This window comes from Gopherus evgoodei, unplaced genomic scaffold (assembly GCF_007399415.2).
Source record: "Gopherus evgoodei ecotype Sinaloan lineage unplaced genomic scaffold, rGopEvg1_v1.p scaffold_34_arrow_ctg1, whole genome shotgun sequence".
Lineage (NCBI taxonomy): Eukaryota > Metazoa > Chordata > Testudines > Testudinidae > Gopherus > Gopherus evgoodei.
In genome coordinates this window covers 6,611,176-6,638,356 of record NW_022060016.1, presented here as the reverse complement: position 1 = coordinate 6,638,356, position 27,181 = coordinate 6,611,176, and the positions used below count along the sequence as shown (strand labels likewise).

At 45.5% G+C, this 27,181-nt stretch overlaps 1 protein-coding gene and 1 non-coding gene across 2 annotated transcripts in view; one reads left to right on the top strand and one right to left on the bottom strand.

The window, feature by feature from the left end:
* The first annotated feature begins 2,508 nt into the window (after positions 1 to 2,508).
* On the top strand, positions 2,509 to 2,581 carry TRNAV-AAC. The gene has a single exon. It is a non-coding gene; the product is annotated as a tRNA-Val (tRNA).
* An 18,128-nt stretch (positions 2,582 to 20,709) lies between these two features.
* Positions 20,710 to 27,181, bottom strand: part of LOC115641318 (zinc finger protein 239-like) — a 29,723-nt gene continuing 23,251 nt past the window's right edge. The window contains exons 3-7 of the mRNA XM_030544366.1: positions 24,567 to 24,680; positions 23,795 to 24,199; positions 23,039 to 23,206; positions 22,592 to 22,954; positions 20,710 to 20,714 (exon numbers count right to left, since the gene is read on the bottom strand). Coding sequence (XP_030400226.1) covers positions 20,710 to 20,714; positions 22,592 to 22,954; positions 23,039 to 23,206; positions 23,795 to 24,152 — 894 coding nt within the window. The 5' untranslated portion in view covers positions 24,153 to 24,199; positions 24,567 to 24,680. The remainder of the gene's footprint in view (positions 20,715 to 22,591; positions 22,955 to 23,038; positions 23,207 to 23,794; positions 24,200 to 24,566; positions 24,681 to 27,181) is intronic.

The following is a 27,181-nucleotide window of genomic DNA, read 5'->3' as shown; positions in this document are numbered from 1 at the left end:
ACTCCTCATTTACACTGGAGCTGCAGCGATTCACCCAATACACAAAAGCTGTTAATCCTCCCAGGAGGTGGAGTACCAAGACCGCTCTGGCCAGGGAATCAGAGTGCTCGCTATGCCTTGCCAGTGTGGACGGGGAGTAAGGTAGAGTGCTCTGGGAGGCTTTATTGTGCTATAATGTGCAAGTGTAGTCAAGCCCACAGGGAGATGGTCAGCCAGGCAGGTAGAGGTTGTCTCCCCAAACAGAGGAAATTATCTCCAAGAACTTAGCATTGTACAACCCGGGAAAAGACTTTGAATCCTGCAATTTCAGTTGAAGTCTTGTGGGATCTGAAGACAATTTCTGTGCCACCTAACCCTGCTGGGTTTTCCAAGGCTCTATCTTGCTTTCTCAAATGCCATGAAATCCTGTCTTTTACCTGCTAGCTGTTGCGACTTGAGCACAAGAGGGGACATTTGGTCCAGAAGGCTGGCCATCCCTGGAGTCCTGTAGGTAGGGATGGGAGCTGCATTTCCTCTGAGTCCTGAAGCTGGGCTGCAGCCTGGCCTAGGAGGCAGCCCTACTGGTTGACCTACTGGCCCAAAGTCACTTGGGCAGTGTTGGTGTTCCCCAGGAATGCTGAAGGGCCTAAGGGAGGGAGGCTCAATACTCCTCCCTATTAGTCAGGGCGGAAGAGGAGGGTTGCAAGCATGGGCAGATGGATGAGCTGGGCCTTCTAGCATTCAGTTGCGGACATGTTGGGGAACACGAACTGGGAGAAGCTGTTGCTGGCCGGTGAGGAATGGCTCAGCCAGTGGCATAAGTGGACCCTGTAATTACCCACAAAGTTGTGATGCTCAAGACCTATCTTTTGGCTGTGGGGAATTTCCTCAGCCATGTATTTCCCCCTGCTCCATGAGTGCTGCTGAGACCGAACATGATGGCCTTTCACTTCTTGTGGGGCAATAGGATGTCCTTACCTAGTCAGGAGACATGTGGCTTTTCTGCCATATTAGAAGGGGGGTTGGGCCAGGTGGGCTCTGAAGCCTTTTACAGCTCTACTTTTTTGTTTTTCAATTTTCAGTGGGTGGCTCCCAAGCAAGAGTTGGCCCACCTGACCTTTCTTTCTTCTCTTACTCTTTCTCAGCAAGGGGAAGAAAAAGAAGCTCCCCTTCAAGCTGGGGTCACAAGGGCGACGTAAAGATGACTTCCTGAGTGCCGGCTCCAGTCCTTTGCTCTGCCAGCTGACCTATCGAAGGGCTACCACCACTTTCTCCAGGTTCGCCCATTGGTGTGTTCAGAATGGAGAGGGGTAACTAGTGGTGTTCCCCAAGGGTCAGTCCTAGGACCAATCCTATTCAACTTACTCATAAATGATCTGGAGAAAGGGGTAAACAGTGAGGTGGCAAAGTTTGCAGACGATACTAAACTGCTCAAGATAGTTAAGACCAACGCAGAGTGTGAAAGAACTTCAAAGAGATCTCACAAAACTAAGTGACTGGGCAACAAAATGGCAAATGAAATTTAATGTGGATAAATGTAAAGTAATGCACATTGGGAAAAATAACGCCAACTATACATACAATATGATGGGGGCAAATTTAGCTACAGCTAATCAGGAAAGAGATCTTGGAGTCATCGTGGATAGTTCTCTGAAGATGTCCATGCAGTGTTCAGCGGCAGTCAAAAAAGCAAACAGGATATTAGGAATGATTAAAAAAGGGATAGAGAATAAGAGAGAGAATATCTTATTGCCCTTATATAAATCCATGGTACACCCACATCTTGAATACTGTGTACAGATGTGGTCTCCTCATTTCAAAAAAGATATACTGGCATTAGAAAATGTTCAGAGAAGGGCAACTAAAATGATTAGGGTTTGGAAGGGGTACCATATGAGGGAAGATTAAAGAGACTAGGACTTTTCATTTTGGAAAAGAGGAGACTAAGGGGGGATATGAAAAGGTATATAAAATCATGAGTGGTGTGGAGAAAGTGAATAAGGAAAAGTTATTTACTTGTTCCCATAATATAAGAACCAGGGGCCACCAACTGAAATTAATGCGCACCAGGTTTTAAACAAATAAAAGGAAGTTCTTCTTTGCACAGTGCACAGTCAACATGTCGAACTCCTTGCCTGAGGATGTTGTGAAGGCTAAGATTATAACAGGGTTTAAAAGAGAACTAGATAAATTAATAGGTATCAGAGTGGTAGCCATGTTACTCTATATCACCAAAAAGAATGAGGAGTACTTGTGGCACCTTAGATAAATTAATGGAGGTTCAGTCTGTGAATGGCTATTAGCCAGGATGGGTAAGGAATGGTATCCCTAGTCTCTGTTTGCCAGAGGGTGGAGTTGGATGGCAGGAGAGAGATCACTTGATCATTACCTGTTAGATTCACTCCCTGTGGGGCACCTGGCATTGATCACAGTTGACAGATAGGCTATTGGGCTGGATGGACCTTTGGTCTGACCCAGTATGGCCACTCTTATGTTCTTATGAAGGGAGGGGCAGAGCACTGTGACAGAGTTTCTGTAGTGTAGTGGTTATTATGTTTGCCTAACATGTAAAAGGTCCCTGGCTCAAAACGAGGCAGAAACATGCTGCTTTCCTTTTCCCGGCTGTCCAGCAAGGCGCTCCTACTGCTGCCACTGGCCTGTCCCTGCGGTAACCTTAAACCCTGCATGGCTGAGGGTGGTGAAATGAGCTGAGAAAAAGCCTTTGCATTAGCAGGGGAAAGCTAGAGGATCTTGGTCAGTCACCTTTTGGAGCCTTGTGACTTGGTCTCCTCTGTCCTGGGAGGTTGGCCTATGGAGGCTGGCTCTTCCTGCTGGCCTCCTTTGCGTGACTTGCCAAAGGAGGAAGTGAGGCAGAAATGAGGCAAAAGAGGGCAGTCGAGCTGAGGAAGGCAGGGCAGAAGCTAAGAGCCTCAGCACAGCTAAGTGGGGTTAGTAGAGCGTCACCATTCGTTCTGCAAAGCCTGGGAAGATGAAGTTGGCTGCTGGGAGGTAGAATCTGTGCCTGGCTCTTGGCATCCCAGGGGTGGCTATTTGCAGCTCTGGAGAAGAAGTGGGGTTCTGAATGAAAGGAAGACAAGCAAAGCTCGGGGAGGAAATTTGGGTGTGGGGTGTGGGCTCTGTGCTGGGGGGGGTTGGGGTGCAGGAGGGGTGGTGCTTTCCCCAGGCAGTGCAGCTCCCAAAGTGACTGGTACACACAACTCTCCAGCAGCAGCTCCTAGGTGGGTGGGGCCAGGGGGTCTCCGTGCACAGCTGCCTGCAGGCGCTGACCTCCAAGCTCCCATTGGCTGCAGTTCCTGGCCAATAGGAGCTGCAGAGCTGGTACTCAAGGCAGGGGCAGCGCATGGAGACACTCCCCCCGACCAAGGGGATGCTGGGACATGCCAGCCACTTCTGGGAGCGGCACGGAGGGACGGAGGTAGAGTGGGCAGGCATCCACCTTAGTGCTGCTGGCACATCTCTGCACACCCATTGGGGGAGGGGCAGAGCATGAAGCTGCCTCCCCTGGGTCTACTACAGGAGTGGGTGGGTGGGGACTTTTGACCTGCATGGTGCAGCAGGTCGGACTAGATAATCACACTGGTCCCTTCTGACCTTAAAGGTTCTGAGTCTAAAAGGGAGAGAGAAGGTTTTTTTTTATTAATATAAAACAACATTGTAATACCTGGATGACTCCAACTGCTCATTTTATGGTCATGCCCCTTTTTCCTCCCCTGTGTGTTTAATGACCTGTTGGGATTTGGAACATTGATTCTTTCATTCTATTAATAAACTGATACAAAGTGACTGAAACTAAACCAATTCCCAGTGGAGGGGGCATCACTGTATTGGCCAGGAATCAAACCAAGGTCATTTGCTTGGAAGGCAGTTATGCACACCACTATACTACCAACACATCTGCTGAAAGCTCCTGGTTTTTCACACTTGGTGTCTGGTCACCCTACTGCTCAGTTTGAGGCAAATGTCTCTGTGTTCTCTGCCTTTCGTGGTGAGGAGTTTCCCCATTGATAACATTTCTTGCTGGGTTGGTGATGGGAGAGAGAAGAGGGGTTTGCTCTGTTTCATTCCTCTCCATTTTCTGTTCCTCCTTCCCTTCCAGGGTCCTCCCTTCCATTTCAGACTGTGCAGTGACCTCCTCCCCGCACCCAGGACTCTGGAGCCTCTGGAGCAGCACAATCCCATGAGATCCTCAGTGACCAAGGGTTTTTTTCAACTTCCAGAAGACCCCAGCTTGAGACTAAAGGAAGCTCTCTTCCTTCCTGGGGATCCTCTCTCCCTTCCTGGAGATCAAGGTCAGGAAGCCTCTGCCTTGCCTCCTGGGTCTGAATTAATGTCCGATTTCCCACTATCTGCTTCAAAGGAACAAAAGTGTCTAACCAACGTGAGTGGAGTTAATTCAGCTGGAATCCTTCACCCACATTCCTTAGGAGATACAAACTCTCTGTGACACAGACTGACTGGGGTTCATCTCTGCATGTCCCCAATGGGGAAGGAAAGACACTGAGGGGGAAGGGAGAAGATAGGCAGAAGGAGTCAAGTGAGGCTAAACCAGAATAGAAGAGATTTTCTGCCTGTTAAAATGTACTGGATTCTAATTGCTTAAAACAAAACAAAATCCCACCAGCTTCTGTTAGGTTTGAACCATCAGCTTTTCACAGAGCAGCCAAAGTGGTAAACCACAGATACACATAACCACCTACAACCCAAGTTTGTCTAAGAAGCACCTATAGTGGCTCCTGAAGGGGGAAATACAGCTGTGAGTGTGAGTTCAGGCCTCACCCAGAGTACTGATTTTCATTAGCTATGTGGGTTCCCACACTTGCTTTGCCCAATTCACATGGAAAGTGCAATACGAGGGTGATGAGAGTAAATTCTAAACTCTGAAATGTGGCAGTTGGCCCAGAGATTGGGATAAGGGGTTTGAAGAGAAAAAACTCTCAGAGTATAAAACCAGACAGTCTCCAAGGGCAGGTACAGTACAATTCCTCAACAGGGAGCAATTTAGGTGGAGGGAGTTTCACTTCCTCTGTTAAATGTCCTGAGAGGGATTTTAAGGTGAAGATAACACCATGGCTAACAGTTGACTGGCACATCCTGGGTTAAAGAAAGGAAAGGACTTGAGTTAACAGTCTGAAGATTTGCGTTACCGTCACTGTCTGACCCCCCTTCAGTTCGGAGCAGGTTTGTACGTTGCTGGGTGGAATGCACAGACTCCTGGAGAGCAGCAGCAGCTGTTTCCATGGCAGAGAGTCTGGCACTTAGGAGACTTTCTTGATTTGCTGTTTTGAAGCAACTCGATAAAATAAAAGTGGATCTACAATGTCCGGTCCAAAATTTCAGCTCCCTGCTGCAAAAACTCTATTTTTGGGTCTAAACAGGAGGGTTTCAGCACTAGGACACCTGACCAGGGGGCTCGGGGGGGGGGGATGTAACAGCTGCTGACTCTGAGGGTCCTGGGCTAAATCCACCTGCAGGTGGAAGTGTTTTGATTTATTTGATGGATAATGAACACCAGCTACCAGGGGAGAAGTCCTGAGAGCTGCTGCCACTCCAGCTGCTGCCACACAGAAGGGAGCTCCAGGTGGCCAGCTGCTGCTCCGGCCACCTCAGGAGTGGTGCTGGGGGCCACCGATCTGCGGCTGCTCCTGCTGCCCTCTGAACCACAGAAGGGAGATGATTTTTTGACAGCGACGGATGCCTCATCCTAAAGGCCTTTGTCTGCCCCTTTCTAGAGACCGGTCGGTACACGAATGCAGCCCTCACTCCTGGGTCGCTCCTGGGGAAATAATGTTTCTGTGCAAAACACCAAAGCTTTTAACAGAAAGGAAGAAAAGGAAATGGCCACACGATGGGACTAGGACATAAGGAATGAAACACAAGATGCTTCTCCCATGTGCATTGACTTTGAACCTTGTTATTTGCAGTGTTGTTGTATCCGTTAGTCCCAGGAAATGAGAGACAAGGGGGAGGGGGTCATATAATATCTTTTAAAGGACCAAGTTCTTGTGTTATCCTTCTCATAACACAAACTAGGAGAGGTCACCAAATGAAATGAATAAGATGCAGGCTTGAAATGAACAAACTTCCCTCAATCTGCTGGCAATGCTTCTACTAATGCAGCCCAATATGCTATTAGTCTTCTTGGCAACAAGGGCACACTGTTGACTCATATCCAGCTTCTCATCCACAGGAATTCCCAGGTCCTTTTCTGAAGAACTGCTGCTTAGCCAGTTGGTCCCCAGGCTGTAGCAGTGCATGGGATTCTTCCCTTCCTAAGTGCAGGACTCTGCACTTCTTCTTGTTGAACCTCCTCAGATTTCTTTTGGCCCAATCCTCCAATTTGTCTAGGTCACTCTGAATCCAAACCCTGTCCTTCAGTGCTTGAATTCTTTACATGCTTTCACAGAGCGAAGAGCACATGTTCCATGATTTCATAGGGCAGAATTTTATGGTTTCATAGAGAGCTTTCCTTGTGTGGATTTGACAGGTGAATCAACAGAGACACATTGTGACCCTTCTCAGGGTGCTGAGGACTGAGAGTCTCCTCGTTGCCACCTGCCACTAGGAAGAGGGAGTTTTGCATTTGGCAGCTGGATGTTAGTGACCAAACTCACCCAGCCTACTGGAACTCAAGGACCCTCCTCTGAGCTACAGCAGCCACCCTAACCCGAGTTCCTTCAATGTGTCCCCCTCTGGGGTCCAGACCTCATCACCAGATACTCAGAGAAATCCCAGATTCTCTCTTTCTGAAGCAATGATATATCCCAGGTTACTAGTTTTACTGTGGTCCACTGCTACTGTACGTCACACAGCACGAGTATCGAGCAAGCAAAAATTTATTTAACAACGGATAGAGATGTAAACAAACAAATGTGAGTGATGGAAACCAACTGTTACCAACTAAGCAAAAGCAGAAAATGCAACCTACACTTTTTAATAGTTACCTTTCCTATCTAAGTAGATTCTCACCTCACGCTTCAGGCAATTCCACTGATTGCTAGTCCCTAGGAGCCACGGCCCTGCCTTTCATGAAGCACCACTGGTCATTAGGAATCTCCTTGGTGATTGGACCCAGAGTGTTTTTCTCCACCCTGTTATGAACTGAATCAGTCTTTTGTCTTTATTCACAGAAAGGATGATCTCCTCATTCTCATATTGTCCTTGTCACTTCCACAGGGTTTCCATGTCTATAGTTCGTCTTTGATGGTTTTCCATTGGCTTTTCTGGGTTGGTGCAAAGGTTGACAATGGAGCAAAACATCACATAACTGCCTAGCAAGGGACAGGTGCCAATTCCCCCCCACCAAGACCTATGATTGGGGTGACTCACTTTCACAACAATACCATATGGGCATAATTTTCCATGTACTTACATTACTCCTTAAATATGACTCGTACACACCCCTCACAGTGATTAAGAGTAACAATAATTTACAAGCTTTCAGTGGAGATCTCACTGCTCTATGCCTCCTGATTAAATATAATAAAATCAGTGTATTAGGTGTGGCGAGTTTGTCAGGTCTGAGACAGGAGTTGCTTGTGAATAACAATGACCCCTTTGCCAAGTGGCACCAATGAGCTTTTGTCCCACATGCACTGAGTCATAGTCACACCCTGATATAACAGAAAGGCCAGCACAAAAAACAGAGAGAGGAACAATAAGATAATAAAATGACAATGGTTGGAACTCAACATTTCTCTCAGTCTTTGGATTGATGGGTACTAAGAGCTGTAGCTACAGTTGAGGAACCAGGCGATAGGACAGTGGCTCAGCCCTCCATACTAACAGCTTTCTCACATACAGGGAGATAGGTCAAAATTGGAATTGATGTCATGACTTGCTTCCCATAGGGGATCAATCCGTCTAAGGCTATGTCTACACTTCAAACACCGGAAATAGTCTTCTGACAACCTAACACTGTCTACAGTGGGGCTCAGGTCACACTACCTACTTCTCTCAATGGAGAGGACTTTTCACACCCCTCAGAGATGTGGCTCTGCCGCATAGCTTTCCATTGTAGACCATCCTTTAGATGGCTTATTGGCCAGAAAGGCAATGGATTTCAGCCTTTTGCTTTATATTGATGGTTGATGAGTGCAGCTTTCCTATATGCTGGATACATCCTATGACAGATGTCAGGCCTTTCCTTTGCAAATTAGAGAAGTGGGAAAGACAGTGACCCTTACAGTCTAAGTGGGTAAAAACTTATCTCCTGGAGTAGCTTTCCTTTTAATTGAAATTGACTTTGAAACTAACCAAAATAAGTTCTATTTGAAATACAAAAAATTAAAATCTATACTGGGCCAATATTCTCTTATACACTCTTTCTCACACACAGTCTCCCACCCCAACCTTTGGAGTGAGGTTTTTGACCAGAACTCCTTACACTACAGGGGATAAATTAAATCAAAAAAACTTTTCAAAATTAGCCATCATTTCCTGTACGACTAACAAAACAAAAAACAAGACAATTTTCAGTTTTCCAAAATAATTCAGATTATCACAGTCTTACTCTTTAACCATTTACTTTGCCTATAATTTCATTTTCCTTGGTACCAATAACATATTCAAAGATCACAAATTCTTGTCATATAGGTTAGTTTTCTTTTAATCTCCATTGCCAACAACTGAACCTTGCCTCAAATTGTGGTTTGTTTCAAAGTAGGTCCCGGCCACTTCTGTGAGTTCATATATCTCAGGATCTTCTGCCATGTGTGTTGGTGGAAGGGGTATCCCATGTGAGCGTGTTTGCATCCTGGAGAAAAAATACCTCTCTTGTCACACTTTTTAATCTTTCAAAGTAGGAGGAGAGAGAGGACAAGTGATGTAAATGCATAGAACACAAGAGAAAACTGTCTGCTCTACACTAACAAAATTTGTCGGTATAACAATATTACTCAGGGGTGTGAAAAACCCACACAGCTGAGCAATGTAGTTACACAGCCCTAACCCCCTGTGTAGCTAGCGCTACATGAGCAGCAGAGCTTCTCCTGCCAACATAGCTACCGCCGCTTGCCGAGGCTGGAGTAATAAAGTCAGACTGGAGAGATCTCTCCCATTGGCTTAGAGCATCTGTAATAGCAGTGCTACAGCAACGCAGCTACATTGGTGCAGCTGTGCCAACACCAGCTTTATTGTGTAGCCACAGCATCAGACAAGACCAGGGAATCAGGACTCAACATGCATGTATCTGGAAGTCTGAAACTGGACCTTGGTAGAGTTGTTGCCTCATTGGTTACCATCATTTCTACAGCCTGAAAGTCCTTGATACCCAATCAGGCAGCCAGTTTGGGATCCATGGGGAAGGAATGTCCTATGAAGCACTTTCTGTTTGGATCCAAACAGTGAAGGATGATTGTTCTCAATCTAACCCCGGCATCCTCTGGAAGTGTAATCAGTGACACTGAACTAGGAAGTGGAGTTCTACAAACAATTTTCCTTGGGTCATTGGTCACCGTAGCTTCCTTTACTGAGGTGGAAACCAAGAACTGGGTGTAGATTCTTTCAACTTCAGCTCTTTCCAAATCTTGGTCTTGGATAGGGTAAATTTACACTTCTTTGAAGTACAATCCTTTACAAAACCACATAAAAGCTCAGCAGTGTTAATGAGGAATGGCTTCCTGAAACATGCCCAGCTTTTCTTTAATTGGTGGTACAGTTCCAGGCCAGGGACTGGATACAGGCCTGGATCAGAATCTTCGTTAGTTACCAGAGCTGCCGATTCTATTCAAAAATGGCTATTTTTCTGAAGATATTACATTTTCAACACTGGTTTCATTTTATACACATCTTTAGCACCTACAAGAGATAAATTCAACAAAAACTCCACTTCTATTTCCTCAACATCTGTGTCACGAAGGGCTGCATTTCCCATACCATAGGATTAGCTAGGAGAGATCTTCTGTAGGGCCTGGGTTACAAATGCTTTGGGAACCAAACACATCCACATTTTTCCTACTTCAAAATCACTTACCCTGGAATTCTCTCCCCAGATCATCTGAGACAATATTGCCTTAAATAATTGAACTACACTGTGATCATTTGCACTTCCTTCAGTTAGCTGGGGTTCTGCTGCTGTTCACCATTTCTGAGCGGAGATTTTAAATTCACTGCTCATGACTCCTGGACGCATTCCTTTTTGACCTTTGCAATAATGGTCTATGTTTATCCACTTGCTCAAAATTTTTCTGCTGAGAATTCTGGTCCTCTTTCTCATGTACCATTGCATCACCTGCTGTGATAGAGACAGAAACCTCAGACAGGGATGGAAAGGGAAAGGCCAAACCAAAACAAGTGCTGGAGAGAGGTCAAATAAAAATCAGGAACTGAACTCGTCCAAACTCTTCCCATCTTCTTGTCAACTGTTGGAAATGGAAATGGGTGTGAGGAGAACTTAACATAGAGAAATAGATTCAAGTAATGTAATGACCCAACCATTCCCAGTCTCTGTTTAAACTTAAGGTAACCTTCTGTGGGTCATCTCAATTATCACCTCAAAGGTTTCTTTCTCCTGCTGATGATAGCTCATCTCAATTGATTGGCCTCTTCCAGTTGGCATGCGTACTTCCACCTTTTCATGTTCTCTGTATGTACAAATATCTTCTGTCTGTGTGTTCCATTCTATGCATCTGAAGAAGTGAGCTGTAGCCACAAAAGCTTATGCTGAAATAAATTTGTTAGTCTCTAAAGTGCCACAAGTACTTCTGTTCTTTCTGTGAATGGAGTTTCTGAATGTCTCAGAAGTGAATCTGGAATTAGACCAAGCACAGAAAGATCTCATTGGTCAGGAAAATGTTTTTCAGGAGCAAATTAAAAGTAAATGGCCAGGTGGAAGCCCTAATTGAGGAAGTAAAGGTTAGATTTGTGATGGGTGATGGATTGGTGGCTAGTACAGCTTGTAAAAGTGAACCTGAAATGGGTAACTGTGATTTGCTGGAAGTAGCTCAGTGTAGTGAAAAAAGCAGCACCTTAACTGTTGGGAGTTGCAATGTGCCTGGTAAGGAAAGTTTGGAGGAGCCTAGGCAGCCTTGAGTGTCCCTACCCCTTACCTGTTTCCTGTGTGGAGAAATGTGACAGTGAAGGAAATGTGCCTGTGTCTGTCAGGGGTATTGACTTGCCTATGGAGGAAGCGACCTCGGTCTCCAAGCAGTTGTCTGTTAACAGCCCTGTATGCTGGGAGAAGGGAAATGAAATCCCAAGCTGTGTGTCTGGTGAAGGAGAATGTGTCTCCAGCTCTTCCTTGTCTGTGGAGCAGACAGAAGGTGCCTTTCAGCTTGTCAGTGTTGAGAATAGTGCACAGTTGTCTCACAGTTGGTTGTGGATACAGCTAAAGCCCAGGAAGGGAATGGCCCTAAGTTTGTGTCTGCTGGGGAGAATGGCATTGTGACTAGGTTGCATCCAGTTAGTGTCATAGCAAAATCCCAGAGATCAGACAATTCTGGTGCTTCTAGTTTGCCAGTTGCTAATGTGTGGTTGGAAAAGGGTGCAGCAACTCTGTCTGATCTGGGTGATACTCTAGCCAGGGCACAGGGAGAGCATGAAGGTGATTTAATTGTGTTACCTACTGACAGTTGGATAACTTGTAGCAAGAAGGAAAAGATTCCTGAACTTGTTCATGGCCAAGGGAAGGAGAATGCTTCCAACCTGTTATCTAGAAAGTCTATACGTTTGCCTAAAAGGGGATTGTGTCAAAATCCGTCTGATGGGCCAGAGGTGATTCTAAATGTAAGTGAGACCCAGAAAGAGTTTATGGTTGCTCAGGAAAGTGTTCCTTTAAAGCAAGCCCTAGGTGAAGAGGGTAAGGGCAGAATTTCTGAGAGGGGTGAATTGCTGCTTAGGAAAGCTCATAGGGAAAGGAATCCTCATGGTAATCTGTGCAAGCAGTTTACTGCAACTGAAGGGTGTGAAAGAAATTTAATCAAGAAAGTTTCAGTTCCTAACAGCCAGAAATTTGCTGTTGTGAATGGATCCACTGACGTTCCTTTTGAAAGATCCGGTGTGGGTAGCTTTGAAAAGGTCTCAGATGGAGTTAGAAGCTATTAAGAAAGTTGAGCAGCCCTATAACCAAGTGGCTGTATGTGGCCAGCTGGTTGGGAAGACAATGGTGTTGGGACAGGAATGTCTTCATGCTGATTCTGTAAGTGAGCAGTCTGCGCTTCAGGGTTTAAGGACAGATTTGTTTACTAGTATTTCAGATCAAAACAGTTTAATGGCTGAATGCTTGAGAATGCAGGGGAGGACAAGCAAACTCTCACCCTCAGACCCTTTGGATTTGTGTGGTATCTCTTTAAAACAGAGTCCAGAATTGAAATTGGTAGCAGCTAAGAAGTTAAAAGCCAGTGTTTGTGTTGTTGCAAATTACCTGGCCGGCAGGGAGAAGAAAGACTTGCTAATAGCTGTTAGCACAGAGAGCCCACCCCATCAGCCAGTGAATTCTGTTAAGCAAGAGGAATCAGGGTTTGATCCTGCAGGACAAGGAGGAAAAAGAAAACTGAATTTTACAAAGGGAAGCCACAGGTAAACCCTAAAATGCCCGAACTCCAATGGTATTAATCCAAAGGTGTGGCATGACAAACATGATTGTAGATGGAAACTTGCAATGAATTTGTTATTGCTCATGGTGATTTTTGTAACTAATATGTTGATATTATCAAGGACTGTAAAAATGTACAATGTGCCTAATCTTTTGGAAAATCCTTTGAACACACTGAGAGTAATGCATGAAGACATACTTTATGTTAAAAGGCCTTGTTATACTGATGTTTCACAGTTGATGCCTATAAACAGTATTGGAACTTTTCACAGAGGAAAAGACATTCCAGACCTGATGTGCTGTATGAAAGGGGAAACTGAGCCACACTACCATATTGCTTTCATAACTAAATGCCAAGATTCCAATACTATGAACAACATTAATATCTACATTGGTTTGATGTTAACTGGGTTCCAAACATTTGCCAGTGCGTGTATGGATAAAGTAGCTGTTTTCTTTAGCTCTTGGCAAGATCACAAGAAACATACAGGAATCATGCTGCAAAAGCTAACCAAGTTATACCTTGTGTTTGTAAAGACAGTCAATCGTTATTGAACATGACTTTGATAAACCATTTCTGTTATGCACTGGCATGGCTTCTGTCATAGCATAATTCCCCACTCTGAACCTTAGCGTCCAAAAGATGGGGTACCAGCATGAATTCCTCTAAGCTCAATTACCAGCTTAGTACCTGTAGCGCTGTCACCAACCAGGAATTTCAGTGCCTGGTACACTCTGGTCCCCTCTAAGACCTTGCCTGGGGAACCCCAAGACCTAGACCCTCTGGATCTTACCACAAGGAAAGTAAACCCTTTCCCTCACCGTTGCCTCTCCCAGGCTTCCCCTCCCTGGGTTACCCTGGAAGATCACTGTGATTCAAACTTCTTGAATCACAAAACAGAGAGGAAAATGTACCTTCCCTCCTCCTTCTTTCTTCCCCCTCCCAGACTCTTCCTGAGAGAGACAGTAATCCTAACACAGAGAGAAATTAGCCTCTCTCTCCCCCTTCCCTACTTTCTCCCCATCAATTCCCTGGTGAATCCAGACCCAGTCCCCTGGGGTCTCACACCAGAATAAAAAAACAATCAGGTTCTTAAACAAGAAACTTTTAATTAAAGAGAGAAAAACAGTAAAAATTATCTTTGTAAATTTAAAATGGAACAGGTATAGACACTTTCAGCTATAGACACTGGGAATACCCTCCCAGTCTAGGTATACAAGTACAAATTAAAATCTTTTCAGCAAAATACCAATTTGAACTCCTTCCAGCCAAATACACATTTGAATTCCTCCCTGCCAAATACACACTTGCAAATAAAGAAAATAAACATAAGCCTATCTCGCCTCATCTACCTAGTACTCACTATTCTGAGCACATAAGAGACTGTATCAGAGAGATTGGAGAGAAACCTGGTTGCATGTCTGGTCCCTCTGAGCCCCCAGACTGAACAACAACCAAATTCTAACAGCACACACACAAACTTCCCTCCCTCAAGATTCGAAAGTATCCTGTCCCCTGATTGGTCCTCTGGTCAGGTGACAGCCAGGCTCACAGATCTTGTTAACCCTTTACAGGCAAAAGAGATATGAAATATTTCTGTTCTATTAACTCTTACTTATCTGTTTATGACAACTTCTAACCCAACACTAGCTGTAGTGAGACAGACACAAGGAGGGGGAGCTCTTGGGATGCAGTCAGTGATGTTTTGTCATCCCTTCCTGCATCAATTTTGCATTGGGGGTGTGACATTATTGATATAATCTCGGACCATATAGAACATGGTTGCAACCAAGGTCTTGTAGTGGCACCAAATCTTATAAAGGGGGTCATATAAGGTGTCTAAGACCAGGTTATGGGTTGCTGGTTATGATTATGCTGTCTGTAAATGTGTATTATTTTGTAGTTGAAGTTACGAATATTGGCTCTAGACTGTCTGTACTTCAAACTTATGCTATGCTTCTGGGAGACATTCCAGACAAGTTGGTGTTAGCTCTGCCTAGTCTGCTTGATGGCCCATTAAGGACCATCAGCTATACAACTGACCCATTGAGATAAAGCAGATACACCTTGTAACTCAGTAAAATATGCAGGAACTTGCCTATGTGACTCCAGACTCCATTTTGCTGTAATTTCCACAGTAAGGACAAAAAGGTTCTTACACCTGGAAAAAAAACTATAAAAGGCTGATGCTTCATCTCCAGCTTGTCTTCAGTCCTGCTTCTTACCTCTGGAGGGACTTTGCTACAAACTGAAGCTCTGAAGAAAGGACTGATGACGCATCCCAGCTATGGATGTACTCCAGAGACTTGATTTAAGCCTGCAGTTTACTCCATCACTGCTACAAGCCTGAACTAAGAACTTTGCCATTACTGTATGTAACTGGTTCAATTGAACCAATTCTAACTCTCATCTATATTTTTTTCCTTTTATGAATAAACCTTTAGATTTTAGATTCTAAAGGATTGGCAACAGCGGGATTTGTGGTAAAGTTCTGATTTGTATATTGACCTGGGTCTGGGGCTTGATTCTTTGGAATCAAGAGAACCTTTTTCTTTTATTGAGGTGTTGGTTTTCAGAAGCATTCATCCCCTATGACGAGTGGCCCTGGTGGTGATACTGGGAGACTGGAGCGTCTTAGGGAATTGCTTGTGACTTGTGCTGCCAGTGGGGTGAGACCGAAGTCCTCTTTGTCTGGCTGGTTTGGTTTGCCTTTGAGGTGGGAAAATCCCCGCCTTGGGCTGTAACTGCCCTTTTTAAGCAATTGGTCCTGAAATGGCACTCAGTTGGGTCCCGCCAGAACTGCATCGTCACACTCTGTCCTGGGGAAAGGCAAAAAGACCAAAAGAGAAAGAAGGGTGGCCAAGGTCTTGGGAACCCTGTCATAACATTTTTCCCAGATCTGGACCTTAGTGTCGAACATATGGGTGTTAGCATGAAAACCTCCAAGCTTAGTTACCAGCTTGGACCTGATAACGCTGCCACCAGCCAGGGATTTATACAGTGCCTAGCTCACTGTGGTCTCCCCAAAACCTTCCCTGGGGGACCCCAAGACTCAGATTCCTTGAGTCTCACAACAAAGGGGAATAAATCATTTCCCTTCCCCCTCCTCCCCTCCAGGTGTTCCCTCCCTGGGTTCCTGGAGAGATATACAGAAGCAAGCTCCGTGAATCTAAACAGAGGGACTCCACCCTCCCTGTTTCCAGTCCTGGAAAACACAAGTACCGAGAGAGCTCATCTCTCTTCTCCCCCTCACCCAGAGGGTATGCAAAGTCAGGCTTAGTAAATGTAACACAAAGAGATTTCCCCCCTTACTTCTTCCTCCCACCAATTCCTTGGTGAGCTGCAGACTCAATTCCCTGGAGTTCCCACTAAAGAAAAACTCCAACGGGTCTTAAAAAGAAAGCTTTATATAAAAAGAAAGAAAAAGACATAAAAATGGTCTCTCTGTATTAAGGTGACAAATACAGGGTCATTTGCTTAAAAGAAAAACATGAATAAACAGCCTTATCCAAAAAGAATACAATTTAACACATTCCAGCAACTACACACATGTAAATACAAAAGAAAACAATATAAACCTATGGTCTTACTATCTTTGTACTTACAACTTGGAAACAGAAGATTAGAAAGCCAGGAGATAGAAAAATCACTCTCATAGCCGAGAGGGCACAGACACAAGACAAAGAACAAAGAATTCACACCCAAAATTTCCCTCCGCCCAGATTTGAAAAAGTCTTGTTTCCTGATTGGTCCTCTGGTCAGGTGTTTCAGGTTACTCCTTTCCAGGTGAAAGAGACATTAACCCTTAGCTATCTGTTTATGACATACTCAAATCCTGATACAAGGACAGAGGGTCACCTGTGTAGGCAGATGTACATGAGCAACTGAAGGGGAGGCCCTGAGATAGAGGAGGGTCAGAGACTACTTCCAACTCCAACCTCACAGAGCCAGCCAAGAGGATAGAAACAGATCCTTCAGAGTTCAGGCTGTTAAGCCCAGAGAGAGAAACTTTTGGACAGGAGCAGGTGAAAGATCCAAGGTACAAAAACGCCAGGAAGGAGGTGGCTGAGATAGATGGGGTACCCATAGAGGGAAAGGCCCAGGGGCCAGGGCTGTATTTTGTGATCAAGAGGAATTTCCTGGAACAGGATGTGCAAACGCAGGAGCAAGAGGTACACCAGCTCCTAGTCCCCCGGAAACACCAGAAGGCAATATTAAGCCTTGCTCACAGTCACCTTTTTGGAGGACACTTGGGAGTGGAGAAAACCCAGGCGAGAATCTTATGCAGGTTCTTCTGGCTGGGGGTAATGAAGACGTGCAGCAGTACTGTGCCTCTTGCCCCAAATGTCAACTGCACAGCCCTTGTCCACATCTAAGAGCTCCTCTGGTACTCTTGCCGATCATCGAAGGTCCATTTGAGCGGATCGCCATGGATCTTGTGGGGCTGCTAGAGGAAATGACCCGAGGCCACCAGTATGTGCTTGTCATCCTAGACTATTCAACCAGGTACCAGAAGCTGTCCTCTTACGAAACACAGCTTCCAAGAGCATTGCCAAAGAATTAGTGGCAATCTTTGCCCAGGTAGGGTTACCAAAAGAAATCCTCACAGACCAGGGAACACCATTCATGTCCAAGTTGATGAAGGACTTGTGTTCCCTGCTCCATGTCCAGACCCTGTGGATCTCAGTTTATCATCCACAACCGACGGTCTGGTAGAAAGATTTAACCAAACTCTCAAGGCCATGATAAAAAAAGTGGTAAGCAAGGATGGGAAAGATTGGGACAACCTACTACCGTACCTCATGCTCGCCATCTGTGAGGTCCCCCAAGCTTCCACCGCATTCTCCCCCTTTGAGCTGCTGTATGGATGCAACCCCCAAGGCATCCTAGACATAGCCAAGCAAATTTGGGAGGAGGAACCCAGTGAGGGGTAGAACATAATAAAGCATGTACTACGGATAAGGGACTGGATAGCCCGGGTCACTCTCATAGTAAGGAAGCACCTAGAGAAGGCCCAAGAGGCTCAGAGAACCTACTACGACCATCAAGCCAAGCTTCGTCAGTTTCAACCCAGTGACCGAGTAATGGTACTGGTACCCACATCCGAAAGTAAGGTGTTGGCCCAGTGGGAAGGGCCCTATGAAATAGTTGAACCTGTAGAAAAAGTAAATTACAAGGTGCGACAACCAGGACGTCGAAAAGTAGAGTAGATATAACATGTCAACCTTCTGAAACCATGGTATGTGCAAGAGGCATGCACAGTGATTCGAGAAGAGCTGCACCCAGGGAACAAAAATCATGAACAGGTGAGGGTGTCTTCTGATCTAACGACAGTCCAGAAGAAAGAGGTAACTGAGATGATTGCCCAATATCAAGATGTATTCTCGACAAAACCGGGTCGCATAACCGGGACATATCACCACATCATCACAAACTCTGGGGCCAGAGTAACTATGAGGCCTACCCGGTGCCAGCAGCCAAAAGGGAGGAAATAATAGTGGAAGTCAGGAAAATGCAGGAGATGGGGGTTCATCAAAGAATCCCACAGTCAGTGGTCCAGCCCAATAGTGTTGGTGCCCAAACCTGATGGCACCACAAGGTTCTGCAATGACTTCCATTGACTAAATTAGATATCCCAGTTTGATGCCTACCCTATACCCCACATAGAGAACTAGTGGACCGTCTGGGGAACGCCCGGTACTTGTCAATGTTAGACTTGACAAAGGGGTACTGGCAGATTCCCCAAGCTGAAGATGCAAAGGAAAAGACAGCATTTTCTACACCAGAGGGTCTCTTCCAATATAGTCCTTCCCTTTGGACTACATGGGGCTCCAGCTACCTTTCACCACCTCATGGACAAGTTATTACGCCCCCATACCACCTATGCTGCGGTCTACTTGGATGACATGGTGATTCATACCCCAGACTGGGAGACCCACTTGGAAAAAGTGTGTGGGGGGTTCTTGATACCTTCCGGCAAGCTGGCCTGACGGCGAACCCTGTTAAGTGCACAGTAGGGTTCACGGAGGCCAAATATCTTGGCTACATTGCAGGAAAATGTCTGGTAAAAACCCAACTGAATAAGTTACAGGCCATTCAAAATTGGCCTCAGCCGAGTCATAAGAAGCAGGTCCAAGCATTCGTAGGGGTGGTGGGGTATTACCGGTGTTTCATCCCCCATTTTGCTACAAGGGCAAGTCCCCTAACAGACTTAGTGAAGGCCTGTGGTCCTGATCCAGTCAGATGGTCCATTGCAGCAAAGAGGGCATTCGCGGACCTATGGACTGCCCTCTGCACTAACTCCGTATTGACAGCCCCAGGTTTCACCAAGGACTTCATCCTACGGACACATGCACCCGAGATAGGATTAGGGGCCATCCTATCGCAGATGTTTGGGGAGGAGGAACACTCAGTTCTCTACCTCAGTAGAAAACTCTCTCTGAGGGAACAAAAATATGCAGTAGTAGAGAGAGAGAGAGAGAGAGAGAGAGAGAGAGAGAGAGAGAGTGACTAGCCGTAAAATGGACCATGGAAACGTTGCGTTATTACCTGCTGGAGTGCAGATTTATCCTTGTGATTGACCACGCCCCTCTTCAATGGATGCAACAGAACAAGAAAAACAATACAAGGGTAACCACGTGGTTCTTATCCCTTCAACCTTTCCAGTTCCGCATAGAGCACAGTGCAGAGAGTCACCATGGCAATGCTGATGGCTTATCATGCATACACTATCTAGCGTCCCAAGCTGTCCAATCTCTTGGTATCCAGCAGGGGGGAGGGATATGTGATAGACCCAGGCCAGCTGGATACAGCAGAATAGAAGGTGGCAGATATACTGGCCACTTGATTAACAGTTTTCTGTTCCCTGACTGACAAGAGCAGGGGCTGCTCCAGGCTAATGAGAACATCTGACTAATTAATCTGCAAAGAGTCAAGTGAGGACATTAAGCTAATGTGACCATCTGATTCTAATTAAGGCCCCACTGATACTATAAAAAGGGCTCACTCCAGTCAGGCAGAAGAGAGACAGAGAGCCAGAGGAGAGGAAGTGGGGCTGAAGGGCTGGCTAATGAAGACACTCTCAAACCATTGGTAAGTGAGCCCTAAGGCAAGGGTGAAGAAGGGAGAAGCAGGAGAGCTGTGGGGAAGTGGCCCAGGGAAATGTAGCGACTCTGGCAGAGAAAGGTTGGCTGCCAACAACTGCTACCATTAGGGTCCCTGGGCCAGAACTTGGAGTAAAGGGCGGACCCGGGTTCCCTCCAAGCCACCACTAAAGGAACATCTCCTGGAAGGGGAAGTCAGGCCCCTGTCAGGACAGGAGGTTAAACTGATCTGAAATAAGATCCCAGGGACAACAGAGACTGTGGGAGTGCTCTCACCAACCTCCTTGCTAGCCTATGATGAAAAGGGCTCAGTAAACTATAACCCTAGCCCTAAAGAAAGAAGGGCTATGTGGAAGGTCAGAGTGAGCCACTGAGGCTAGCATAAACCGCCTAGAAGCGCAGGACCCACGGGGGCAAGGTCAGAGCTCTGTCACAGTGGATAGAAAGCTGGCTAGATTGTCAGGCTCAACAGCTCAATGATTAAATGGCTCAATGTCTAGTTGGCAGCCAGTATTAAGCGGCATGCCCCAGGGGTCAGTCCTGGGGCCAGTTTTCTTCAACATACTTATTAATAATCTGGATGATGAGATAGATTGCACCCTCAGCAAGTTCGCAGACGACACCAAGCTGGGGCAAGAGGCAGACAGGCTGGAGGCTAAGCATGGATTCAAAGTGACCTAGACAAATTAGTGGATTGGGCCAAAAGAAATCTGATGAGGTTAAACAAAGACAAGTGAAGAACCCCATACACTGCTACAGGATGGGGACTGACTGGCTAAGCAGTACTTCAGAAGAGAACCTAGAACCTGGGGATTATAGTGGATGAGAAGCTGGATATGAGTCAGCAGTGTGCCCTTGTTGCCATGAACGCTAACTGCATATGGGACTGCATTAATAGGAGCACTGCTAGCAGATCGAGAGAAGAGATTATTCCCCTCTATTTGGCACTGATGAAGCCATATCTGGAGTACTGCATCCACTTTTGGGCCCCCCACTACAGAGATGTGGAGAAATTGGAGAGAGTCCAGCAGAAGGCAACAAAAATGACTGATGAGAGGCTGAAGAATTGGGCTTGTTTAGTCTGCAGAAGACAAGAGTGAGGGGGGAGTTGATAGCAGCCCTCATCTACCTGAAGGGGGGTTCTAGAGAGGATGGAGTTCAGCTATTCTCAGTGGTGCCAGATGACAGAACAATGGGGAATGGTCTCAAGTTATAGCAGGGGAGGAATAGGTTAGATATTAAGAAACACTATTTCACTAAAAGGGTGGTAAAGTACCAGAATGGGTTCCCTAGGAAGGTGGTGGAATCTCGATCTTGAGAGGTTTTTAAGGCCCAGCATTACACAGCCCATGGCTGGGATGATTTAGTTGGTGTTGGTCCTGCTTTGAGCAGGGGATTGGACAAGATACCTCCTGAGGTCTCTTCCAACCCTAATCTTCTATTATTCTCTCTGTACTTCATGAAACTTTGGATACAAATGGTAAAAGACAGTTGTGCCCAATTTAATAATGGCATCCTTCAGGAGTGTGACCAATGCCACTTAACTAGGGAGCAGGGTTCTAAAGAGAGTTTACCTGGGCCACAGGTCACCATAGCTTCCATCTTTGGGGTGAAAATCAACCACCACTACCTGCAAATTTCTACCCGAGTTCTTGTTAAATCTTTCACCTTACTTGAAGTAATTTTACACTTCTCTGCGCAGAATTCTTCACCAAGCGTACAACATATCAGTAGCAATAGTGAGGTACAACTCCTCCAACTGTGCCCTTTTATTTCTTTAATCTAATGGCACAGATTTAAGTTAGGGACTAAATTCAGGTGTGGCTTAGAATCCCTGTAAGACACCAAACATCAGGTCTCTATTAAAAATAGGTATCTTTTTGCAGCTATATCACATTCAACATGGATTTCATTTTCTACACATTTGCATCATCTCCCAGGGATGAGCTGAACAGAAATGTCACTTCCATTTTTCTCCCATTGCTACCTAGAAAGGGATTGCATTTCCCAAACAATAGGCAACATGCACCTGATTAGGAAGGAGATATCTTCAGGAGCGACCTCTTGCAGGGCCTGGGCCACAACTGCTGTGGGAGACCAATGCATGGGTATTTTGCTTAGTTACCAGTCATTTATCAGGGAATCCTCTTCCCAGAACTTTAGAAAAAATACTGACCTAACCAACTGAACAACTGGGGGGATTGGGATGGTGATGGGGAATAAAGGAATGCCTCTGATTTACCCTAAACACTTCTGCTGTTACTGCAGGTGCAATGACATTTTTCCCTATCCCTGCCCTGTTCCTGCTCTTTGTTATAGTTCAATATATTTTAAATGAGGAAAATGGTAGTAAAAATATCTGCTCTACAGCACAACTTGAAGCAACATCAGAGCAACTGGGAATGAAACAATTTCTTCCCCAAGAAGGAACTTGATGACTAACAATTGCTTTGAAATAGGGAAAGAGTATAACCGTGATGCTCAGGGTTTGTTTAGGACTAGGAAAAGTGATGGAGTTTAGGTGAGGTCAAGGGGAAAGCTAATGCCAACCACTGCACCTGGGCTGCATCTGCTCTGTAACTATAATTGTCTTTTTACCCCAAAATCACTAACTTGAGCAGCCAACGCCATGTACAGTCCTAGTGGATGTAAGGCAAGGGTAGTTTATGTCTCAGTGTAGCTTGCTGGGATCAAACCTCTCTCCCACCTGGAGGTGATGAACATTCCTGGCAGGAGGGACACACACTCCTATGACTCAAAAGGAAGGAAATTGATAGAAAAGATCACAGGACTGACCCCAAAGAAGGGTGAGCAGCAAAAGGCAAAAGCAGGCAACTGATCTGGTGGCGCTGAGGCATCACGGTGAAGATGATGCAAAAATCACTTTGTGCAATTATCAAATGTGATTAAAAACCAAAAATATTTGGCCAGCCCTAGTTAAGGGAAGGGATTTATTACAATTCTCTCTGATGTGGATTTTCTGATGTCTATTAAGGCTTGAGCTATCACTGAAGCTTTTCCCACACTTGTAACATGTGTAGGGTTTCTCTCCTGTGTGGATTCTCTGATGCGTGATAAGGTGTGAGTGGTGATTGAAGTTTTTACCACACTTGGAGCATGTGTAGGGTTTCTCTCCTGTGTGGATTCTATGATGTGTGATAAGGTGTGAGTGCTGATTGAAGTTTTTACCACACGTGGAGCATGTGTAGGGTTTCTCTCCTGTGTGGATTCTCTCATGTGTGATAAGGTATGAGCGCCGACTAAAGCTTTTCCTGCACTCAGAGCATGTGTGAGGCATCTCTCCTGTGTGGATTCTCTGATGTTTGATAAGGTGTGAGTGCCAACTGAAGTTTTTCCCACACTCAGAGCATGTGTAGTATGTCTCTCTTGTATGGATTCTCTCATGTCTGATAAGGTTTGAGCGCTGATTGAAGTTTTTACCACACTTGGAGCATGTGTAGGGCTTCTCTCCTGTGTGGATTCTCTGATGTGTGATAAGGTTTGAGTACTGACTGAAGTTTTTACCACACTTGGCACATGTGTAGGGCTTCTCTCCTGTGTGGATTCTCTGATGTTTGATAAGCTTTGTGCGCCAATTAAACTTTTTCCCACACTCAGCGCATGTATAGGGCGTCTCTCCTGTGTGGATTCTCTGATGTGTGATAAGGCCTGAGCTCTCACTGAAGTTTTTCCCACACTCAGAGCATGTGTAGGGCTTTTCTCCTGTATGGATTCTCTGATGTATGATAAGCTTTGAGCGCCAATTGAAGTTTTTCCCACACTCAGAGCATGTGTACGGTTTCTCTCCTGTGTGGATTGTCTGATGTGTGATAAGCTGTGAGTGCCGAGTAAAGCTTTTCCCGCACTCAGAGCACGTGTAGGGCGTCTCTCTCGTGTGGATTCTCCAATGTCTGAGAAGGTTAGAGCTCTGATTGAAGCTTTTCCCACAAACAGAGCATGTGTAGGGCATCTCTCGAGTGTGGATTCTCCCATGTCTGATAAGGTTTGAGTGCTGATTGAAGCTTTTCCCACACTCAGAGCATGTGTAGAGTGTCTCATCTGTGTGGATTTTCTGATGTGTGATCAGGTCTGATTGCCCACTGAAGCTGTTCCCGCACTCGGAGCAAGTGTAGGGCTTCTCTCCTGTGCGGATTCTCCAATGTGTGATAAGGTTTGAGCTCTGATTGAAGCTTTTCCCACACTCAGAGCATGTGTAGGGCATTTCCCCTATGTGGATTGTCTGATCTGTGATAAGGTCTGAAGTCTGACTGAAGCTGTCCCCACACTCGTGGCATCTGTAGCGTGTGTCTTCCAAGTTGATTCTCTCACTTGTGATAAGGTCTGAGAGGCTACTGAAGTTTTCCTCTAGCCACTCCTGAGTCTCATAGGCTTCTGCTTTTTCTGGAAGCGCACAACTCCTGGAAACATTCCCTTTGGGTCTTCCTGAAAATGTTCCATGTGGTTCTACTTGCTCCGCATCTTCCTGATGGGGTTTCTCCTCCTCATTCTCACTCACCATCCTATCATGTGATAGGAAACAGAGAGAATCCAGACATAGGTCACTGCCTGCACCGGAAAGAAAGGAAATCTCAGAGAGAGGAAAGGAAAAAGGGGTGAACAAACCAAAAGATGTGGGAGAGATCAAACCTATCAGGAGCTGATTTTCCCCAAACTCTTTCCCGGAGGACAAAGAAAGGGATCAGTTTTGGTCTGCATCTCACCAGAACACTCAGAGGAAAGCGAGATCAGGGAAGGTCCTGCTGCCAGTTGTCAGTCAGAAAAGGAGGGAAGCCATGAGTGACATCTGCCATAATGATTCTACAACTGCAGGGAACAATCCTGAACTTGGAGAGCTCAGACAGTCTTTGTAGGGCATCCCAAATGTTTCCTGCATTCCCAAACAGTTTTTGATCTGGCTTAACCAATTCCTCACCTGTGCAGGCAGCTCTCGGGGACACTTCTTTCTCAGAGCCATGGAGGTCCGGGACCCATGGCTCCTCCCCTTGTTCCAGCTGCAAGATCACATCAGGTTTGGAAATTGGAAACCCTGCTCAAAGCAATGAAAACAAGGGAGGTCAGTGGAATTTGTGGGATACTGGTCACAAAGAATATTCCATAGTTTTAACCCCAGCTCATTTTTAAGCAGTAACATCCCAAGGCTAGCTTCCTTGGCTCAAAGTGGCAGAAGAGTTGTTATTATTATAATAAATCATATGCATTACCTTAGTGCCTAAGGACCAACTAACACTGGGTCCTCATTGTGCTAGGCAAAGTACAAACAGAGAATAGTAGATGGCTCATTCCCTGAAGAATTTACATCTAAATAGACAAGACAGACACAGAATGAGGGAGGGGTAGAACCCACTGTTAGAATAGAGATATTCAGGCTTGCCTGTAAAGCCTACAGTTTAAGAACTTAGGTGTATTTTTATCACTTAGCTACTTACACGGGTATAAAAACAAAGAATCAAAATCACAGTCTGCCTGTGTAGGGGTCTTCTCTCACTAGGATAGCCTGAGGCCTTGTTCTTAGGCTAAGGCCTTTGGCTAAGCAGCAGGGGCAGCTAAAAGCTGGGAAGCGAAGGGTCACATCCTCACATCGCAAACCAGTCACAATGAAACAAGGTGCTATTGGGCTGTGTCATACGTCTCACCCCCACTCTGAACTTTAGGGTACAGATGTGGAGACCTGCATGAACACCTCTAAGCTTAACTACCAGCTTAGATCTGGTAAACTCAGATTGCTGCCACCATCCAGATTTCTGAGTACCTGGAAAACTCTCTTTCCCCCCCAAACCTTCCCCTCCCTGTGTAGCCTTGAGAGACTCCACCAATTCCCTGGTGAATCCAGATCCAATTCCCTTGGATCTCAAAAACAAGGAAGAATTACTCCTTCCCCCGGTTTCCCTCCCCCCCACCAATCCCTGGTGAGTCCAGATCCAATTCCCTTGGATCTAAAAAAAAAAAACAGGGAAAAAATAAATCAGGTTCTTAAAAAGAAGGCTTTTAATTAAAGAAAAGAAAGGTAAAAGAAAGAAAGAAAACAAAACCCTCTGGGAGACAGCATACCAGCTAATCTCACAGACAATAGATTTAAAACACAGGATGTTCCCCTGGGCAAAAACCTTAATACACACAAGAATATCCAATTTGATAATTCCCCTAACTGCACAAAGACAAGTTACAAACGAAAATAAACTTTTTTATTCCTTTCTAAAACTTACTACTCTGATAAGAGGCTGGTTCCTTGATCTTTTTCATTCTGGCTGACACTGAAACAGACTCAAACAAAGGAAAATTCCCTCCTTCCTTTTGAAACATCTTATTCCCTTACTGGTTCCTCTAGTCAGGTGTCAGCTAGGCTAGGTGAACTTCTTAACGCTTTACAGGTAAAAGAGGCATTAACCCTTAACTATCTGTTTATGACAGGCTGTTAGGAAAAGGATCCTGTCTCTATCATGCTCATTATCACCAGATAAAGAAACAAATCTTAAGATGGTTAAAGAAACCTTAGTTTGATAGCATTCTGTCTGGCAAGAAATCACTTATCAATGGTTGTGGTTGTGAAACCCTCATTTCTGTATTTTTTTTAATCTTTTCCCCATAAAGCAAACAGTTATGGATCCATAGGATCTGTGCAATGCCTTGGCTTTTAAACAGTCTTTGGGAGGTTCCCCTAAGGACTCCCACTCTTCCAGAAGGATAGACCATGTAGTTTCAACACCTGAGACTGAGCCTCTGGCTTCAACACTCCTATTTCAACCTATGAGCTCTGCCAGCAGGTCCAGCTGAACTACACTTCTGTTCAGTGACTGTTCCTCACTCAATGCACAGAGCAAATTTTTGCTGTGACACTGGGCAAACTTTTAAAACACAGCAGAGCTTATTAGTCAACTGAGTATTGGGAAGTCCTTAGATGAGGACAGAGATGTGAAGAAGACAATATAGTCCATACTGGCCAATGCCCTTGAGCCAGGCTGCTGTAGAATACAGTTTGGTTTCCTTTCACTGTGCCTGTCCATTTGTCTTCACTCTGGTAGAGCTCCCTGTACCTGCGAGCCTAGTTCTTCCTGCTCCCAAAAATATAACGAGTCCATGTATGCTTCACTCAGCCAAGCGGAGATCCTCCCATGGACAGGTGACAATTATCCCCTTGTCTCTGTAGGGTATTCCATTGATGTAGGTTGGTCCCAGCCAGTCCTTAATGACCCATTCATATCATCCCATGACAGATACGCGACAACACACCTCATGTCTCCTCTTTATAATCATAGCAATACTAACCACAGAGGGAAACTGAGGTGTGTATTGGCATCATAGAAATGTCACCAAAATTCCCACCTTTATCACACACACACAGCTCACAGCCCTTGGAGAGAAAGTAAAGCACAGGAACTGGACATTAGTCCAGTGAACACAGTGGAGGACAAGCTGCAATCCTCAAACCCTGGTCAAAAAGGAGAGGCATGTGGGTCCCTACCCATAGAGAGGGCTGGCTAGAGGCCTGATACTTGAAAGGGCATTCCTTGAGCAGAACCTTGAGGCAGG